The sequence below is a fragment of the Papilio polytes genome, unplaced genomic scaffold, assembly GCF_000836215.1.
Source record: "Papilio polytes unplaced genomic scaffold, Ppol_1.0 DF824135.1, whole genome shotgun sequence".
NCBI lineage: Eukaryota > Metazoa > Arthropoda > Insecta > Lepidoptera > Papilionidae > Papilio > Papilio polytes.
In genome coordinates this window covers 242,081-249,291 of record NW_013525069.1, presented here as the reverse complement: position 1 = coordinate 249,291, position 7,211 = coordinate 242,081, and the positions used below count along the sequence as shown (strand labels likewise).

The 7,211-nt window shown below is 32.8% G+C and overlaps 1 protein-coding gene across 1 annotated transcript; it reads right to left on the bottom strand.

Annotated features, from left to right (window-relative positions):
• Nucleotides 1-3,222: 3,222 nt before the first annotated feature.
• LOC106099234 (circadian clock-controlled protein-like) lies at nt 3,223-6,240 on the bottom strand. Its single transcript, XM_013277699.1, has 5 exons — nt 6,132-6,240; nt 5,558-5,777; nt 4,350-4,480; nt 3,730-3,882; nt 3,223-3,465 (listed from the first exon to the last, which is right to left on the bottom strand). Exons 1-5 carry the CDS (start codon nt 6,187-6,189, stop codon nt 3,314-3,316), a joined length of 714 nt encoding a protein of 237 aa, XP_013133153.1. The 5' UTR covers nt 6,190-6,240; the 3' UTR covers nt 3,223-3,313.
• Nucleotides 6,241-7,211: the final 971 nt, after the last annotated feature.

Genomic DNA, 7,211 nt, shown 5'->3' with positions numbered 1-7,211 from the left:
CCTCCCGGCTCCACGTCTGAAACAGAACTGAAATTACTGAAACATTTGTCTGCTCCCTCTGCGGACAGCAAGTCACCGCGGGATGATAAAATCCGCCAGTACTCCCGATAAGCCTCTTACATGCCTTATTTTATGGCTGTTTATCTTTTTATATCGTAACAATATAATACAATAATTCGAATGAGATTATCACTGGCTGCTAACTTTATTTCACTCGTATTACGCAAACAAATACGATATTTGAAACCGTGCCAAACGCATAAATTGCCAGATATAAATGTCTAATATTTGACTACATTTATATGAAACTTTTATATGTGAAATAAATTAGTATCCTACTCGTATATTTGCGGCTTATTGATTAATATTGGGGTAAATATTATTTTCACTTTTTCAATTGAATAAAAAAATTATATCTCCTGATTTAATTGTGTCACAAAAAATGACAATATGTAAAGACGCTTTAATACAAATGCTTCTTTGGAAATTTTAAGCACCCCACAAAGCTCTCGAGTCAAAGCGAGGCCGACGTCGTAAGGCACTTTCTAAGACAATAGTTCCATTGAGATTAGGTTCTTTGTAATGCAAAGATCAAGGGCGATATATTGAGGTGCAAGAACGAGCACTTTGCTTACAAAAAGAACAATGACATCTCTATTATCTCAGCCTATATGTGTGACATCGTTTAAATTTAAATTGTAATCTAACCACAGTATTTTACATAACTTTCTGTTTTACCATTCATTAAAATAATGCTATTTGCTACAATAATCAAAAAAGTTTAAAGAAGTCAAATTCATATTTACTTACGTATAAAATTGTTCAAGATTATTTTAATAAACCACTTACGGCTGCAAATAATTACAAAATTTCACTTTGGATCAAAAATTTCATGCGTAAATACCGCTTGTAGACGTTGTTTGGATCCTCCGTAAATAATGGCCTAACTTAAAAGAGTATAAAACTGTATTTGGCTTGAATATTAATTCCGTAGCTTCTAGTTGTCATTCAAAGTGTAGCATTTTGCAAGAGGAATTAAGAGGTATTTTACTAATCAAGACTTTGAATTTCAAACTTAATAAATTCTTGTAATTAATTTAACTTCAAAGGCAGATTGTTATAGCAGATATTTTTAGTAAAAGTTACATTGTAGGAAATAGACCATCGATAGAAAAATGTAAATAGGTATTTTTAAAATCTCTTTTACTGGCATATAGCATTTCAGCCCGTGGTTAGTTCGGTGTAGTCTAGTTCAGTAATCCAAAAAAAAGATCACTAAAATAAAATAACCGGACCCATCGCTATTTTACGTGGTAGTCGTGAAACGGTAGTTTATACTTGAAACATTTGGAACTATTATAATAAATAACATGGTATTTAAATGTGCCTCTTTAAAAGAAAGCACCTATTCTAAAATACCTCAGTAGGCGTACAACAGTTCAAAGAAATATCAAATCTAAAGATCAACTCGTTAATGCTTCATGAATTCATTACGAACTCCGCCGCAGATTGATAAATGAGTTTGTTTTCGTGTATTTTGATTCATTATAATCGAATAAAATCGGAGAGCTTAATTATATACAGTTATGAAAATCAATTTAATCTTATTTTGTATTTCTTAAAATGGAAATAAACTTGTACAATGTTTTTGCTTTGTTTTTTCCACATTAAGTAGATACCTACATTAAAACATGGGGACTTTCCTCGGAAAACAAATTAATGTTACATAACGCAAAGTATTAATAAATTATTTATATTTGAAAAAGATGCGGTTAAACTCTTTTTTAACCACCTTATCCGTAGCTCTTCTTGTAATTCTTAATTTCGATTTTTTTTTCAACAACGGCAAGTTAAGGATATTTAATTTCGGATAAAGACTTTAGGCATATCTTAGCTTCGTACTTAGTTAACTGCTTCCATTCATACGTAATCCATGACAACTAATTATTACAACTGCCAACTGCTACTTATTAAAAATACCCGGTTGCGTTTGTGGACGGACGGGGAGACGCATAGGAAAAGAAAACATACCGTTCTGTGCGAGGCCCCTCCGTCGCTGGTACGCAATGCATCTGCAATAGTGGATGTCTAAGGGCAACGATCGCTTTGCTCTTCTTTTTTCGGCAAACTCTGGTGGCTCCTTGCTCGTTGCCTGTCTCTAAAAAAATCTAGTCCTCAAGATATATTTTCAGTGTGTTTGATGATAATATCTTAACTTACTTAGGATTAATAAACATGGATTTAAAACGTTTTACGTTAAAGATAAACCAACAATACTTGTTTTGAAAATAATAATTGTTTTATGCTAATTTCGCAACCCTTACTTAATGTAAGATTCTTACCCTCTAAAGTAAAGCCATGTGTAAATTAAGTTGAATAAATTATGTAAGCTAAGGCCTCGCATACACGAACTGAATCAAGTAGTTTTTATTGACCTCCAAGGAGTGTTTGGCCATTTTAAACGGCCAGTGAAAGCTTAAAAAGCTTTTCTTAAGTATTTTGACAATGAAAATCACAGTTTATCCAGCTACGGTACAGCTGTCCTTTCTAATATAAATTTAATTTCAGAGCATAAATAACTTTGTACTAATTACAATAAACATTAAAAATTGCGAAAGTGTCATAAAACATTTTCCGATTTCATTGCGGAGATCGTAATTGGTTTCGCTGAAAATTGTCATTCGATAGTTTTCGTTGTATTAATTGCCTTGTGAGATAACGCCGTTAATTAATACATTTCATGAATGTATTCCACTTTTAATATTCCAGTGAAAAGCCATGAATCGAAACGTAATTATTTATATTTATGGTCGCCCATGGGTCAAAATTCCTTCATAATTCATAATACTTTTTGTCTTTGTCTTTTAATTCCAGTGTTCTAATAATGTCAATAGTGTTTAAAATAAAATTAAATGTAATCATTTGTTTACAGAAAGAAGTAAATACTGTTCTCAATATTTCACATGCAGGAGTAAACTGTGAATAACAAATCTGCTCTGTACGAATTGCTCATAAAAATTCAATACAACAGAACGGTCAATAAATCACAACGCAAACTCCTGGAATGTATCAACTTTTACTCATGTAATATGAGATACGATAGCAAAAATAACTTTTTATTAATGGTTTATGAAATAAAGATTTAACTCTAAAAATATGTGGTTAGTGTTAGCGAGGTGTTGTTGAAAGGAATAATAAAAAAATATATCGCTCATTATTTAAACCCAAAATGTATTAACTTTTATTAACATAATAAATTACTTCAACAGAAAATTATTAAATAAAAAAAATAATTTAAAAACCCCTACTAACGTTAAACGTGAGCAATATCTGCGATAGCATTTTTGGAAAAGAATGCAACAAGGCTTTTGAAGATCTTCTTAGCTGATTCCTCTATCATTGGACCTCCAAACTCCTTAGTTATCTCCTTCCAGTTTTCATTCAAGAATTTTAACATAGGGTCACCTATAAAGACATAAAAAATGTAATAAGTTAAAACAAGAAAAGCCAAGGGTGCGGTTGGGCGATAGCCCAGGGCCGGACAGAAAAGGGCGTCACGCGTCTGCGAATTACTTTACATAACCTGTTTAGTGTTCAAAAAAGTTAAAATGTCGTAAAAATCTTATCCGGTCGCTAAAACTGGCACTACTTTCATCCTCTTTACTTTTACAAATCATGTCTTGTAACGAGACTTATTATTTTTAAGTTAGTAGTTTTTAAGATACTTACTCAGATCTTTGTTTCCGTTAAACAGATTTGTTAAATCGAAGTGGGCGCCATCTTTGACATCATACTCATATGAGAAAGAACTTAGTTTAATGTGGTCCTTGCCATCTTTCTTCTCAATTTCGTAGTCCAGTACCAATTTTATATGGATATTTTCTGAAAAGTTAGCAAATTATTAAACTTCACGATGCCTTTTTTCATTTTTTTTTGACATAATTTAAACATTTATCTGCATGGGTTTTTTCCGTGGGACCGATCGTCCTACCGAACAATCGGTCTTACGGAAAAAACTTTCCCATTGGTTCGGATGCCTGATGGATAGATTGGACATTCATTTGTCAACTTGTACTAATATAAAAAATGTATATTTTTGAGTTTTTGTATATTGAAATAAATCAATAACTACTGGGCCGATTTAAAAAATTCTTTCACCGTTAAAAAGTCACATTATCACTAAGTAACATAGGCTACCTTTTTCTACTTTTTTAATTCCACATGGACGAAGTCGCGAGAAACAGCTAGTTAATAACAAAACATGTTAAAATACAATAAAAAATCTTATGGTTCTTGAAGAATCTAGCAATGTAACACTTGTTTCGTACTTAATCGTTAAATTCACTTACTTAATTTAAGTTTCATTTGACCATCTCCTGTAATGGGCAAGATGAGCACGCGGCCCGAGGCTGTGTAATGGCCCTTGATGCTACAGTCCGCATGAAAGTCCACATTTATTTTTTTATTCTTAGTATCCCATCTGAAAGTATATATAACAGAATATACAATTTTAAATAGGCTCACCTTAATAACATCATCATCCACTTGCCCTTATCCCTTGCGGAGGGTCGGCATGTATGTATGTATGTAAGTATGTAGTATGTGCTGCTCTTCCATATATCTCTATCAGCCGTTATATCTGAATCCACTCCTTTCTTAAGCATATCCTCTTTCACACAATCCATCCATACTTTCTTTGGTCTTCCTCTTCCTTTGTAGCCATCCACATTCAAACTTAACACTTTCTGGTTTATGTCCCCATCGTTTTACCTTAATAACAATTAACATTGATAAAAAAGCAAAAATCTAATTGAAAAATACAATTTTTTTTCATGAATTATTTCATCAACACATTGTTTCATTATTAAAATCACGTCAAACAAGTGCACGTGAAACGACAGGTAAAAAATAAAACATAATTTTATTAACAACAACTATTCCACTTGACATTTAAAATTATTTCATTATTACGTACTTATAAAAAATAGTGGCAAAACCCGCCAAGTAACATTTTGTGGTCAAGTTATGTCAATAAAGTGGTCGACCAATTTTTTTGCTGATTCACACCCCGCGAGAATCCTTTTTCTATTCTGAGTACTATTTTTACTAATAACAAAGTTATTTAAGTGGCATTCATTTTGACAAGATTCACTAAACGTTAGCTAGCCAGTGTACTATTTTGCCAGCTAAAAATAAATAAACAAAAGGTGAGTTATCATTCAGTAAGACACTATTTTAAATAATGGTAGAGCCTGCTTGAACATGTTCGCATGAATGGACCAGCCAATTTAAAGCCACGACCACACGGATAAAAGACATGCAGTGCGACCAATTTCGTGTTTCGTCTTATGAGTGAGGTACCGGAGGCCTAATTTTAGTCACTTTCCCTTTTCTTTCTTTCTTCAGTCAGACAGTGGAGGAGAAGCATAGGAAAGGGAAATATCCTATTTATGAGCGACTCTAATGACACCGTCGATTCGAAATTACGGCGAATTAAGGTAGCCGCTTGCTCGTTTGCCACCTTATGAAAATAAGTAAAGTAAATAAAAAAACGTACTTAACATCGTCTATAACGGCGTGTTTCATGCCTTTAACAGTGCCTTCTTTAAGACCGAAATTTAGACCCGCTAGCTCAAATTTCACGTCATCTAGATTCATTATATCCAGCACTTCAACACCATACTCTGGTATCCCAGATACGAAAATGGGAAGCGACTTTTGGAAAGCCGGTATTAAGCATGATGAGTCTTCTAATTTACATTTGTCTGCGGGTAAAACTGAAAAAAAAAACATTAAAAAATGACGTATTAAAAATAATAAATTTACAATAATACAGACACTTTACAAATAGATATTTATAGTATAAAAGAAATGATGAGTAACTTTTCTTTCACATAGGTGGTCGACAGTCATGGTAAAGTGAGTTGACAGTTGCTGTCGACACGAGAGAACAGCTAACACGTGCTTTGTCTCACATTGCTTGAAATAGATAAACTACTAGTTTCCCAGTAATCAGACTCGGTCCAATTCGAAAAAAATAATGAAAAGCAATAATGAAATCCGCTCATATTTCGACAAAGAAATGAACCATAACTTAAAAATTATTTATGATTATAGAATATTGTTCTAACCTCCACAATTTACTATCCCGAGCAAAAGAACATTAAACAATAATATTAAATGAACCATTTTAGAACGCGCCTGAAAGTTCCGTGACAAATGCTACTAAAAACTGCACTGTTGCAAAATGACCGAGAGTGAGAATTTATACTGACGTTAAGGTAACAATGTTCACGAGGATACAAAAAAAACAACGATTACTCATATTATAAGTAATTAACAACATTATATGGTTGTTACACTAATCTATGTCATTAGAGATACTTTTTAAATTTAGTCAAATGATCTAAAAGTATTTAAGTACACTTTCAAGGTTTTTTTGTAATACCGCGCAAACAAAACCGCGGGTTAAAGCTAGTTGTAAAAGCTATAGTTTGGAGGAATGTAAGTATAGTAAAGATAATACTTTTTGTATCTAATCGATCGGAAGTAACGTATAGGCTGTACTTTGATGTTGTGATGCAACGTGGGTTCACCAAGTCTAAGCTTGATATTGTAAAAAAAAATAGATTGTTTATGTTATTTTTAAAATAGTGAAACAATCGTGCACTGAGATAACTTGTTATTTTAAACCGACTTCAAAAAAGATGAGGTATACATCTGTATGTTTTTTATAAGACGTTTTTATGTTCGTGTATACTTTAAAGGTAAAGCATAAAGGCCTAGGAACGAGAATTGCGGATATCCGATGTAAAGTTCACCCTGATCATGAATGGCATGGGAAATGCGGATGCAAGTGGTATCGGAAGTAGAATAGAGTTCCGCAAGCGTAAATTGGAATTGCTTCACAAATGTACAGGCAAAGGAATAAATTCGATTCCCGCTTAGCATCATGTACAGAGAACACGTTGTTGTACAAGTTTTGGACGGATGAAATCGGCGAATGGGGAGGAAATAAGAATCCTCGACTTGACAGAACCAGTTTGCACATATAAGAGTGGAAGGTATTTTATACTGGTTTTTTATTAAAAGATATTACTTGTTGCTCTTGAACTTTAAACAAAAACAAACTTCATTCTACCATCTTACGTGAATTTAAATTAAATTTCAAGATAATACAATGCCTGTTTCTTTTTTCTTATTGTTTTTTT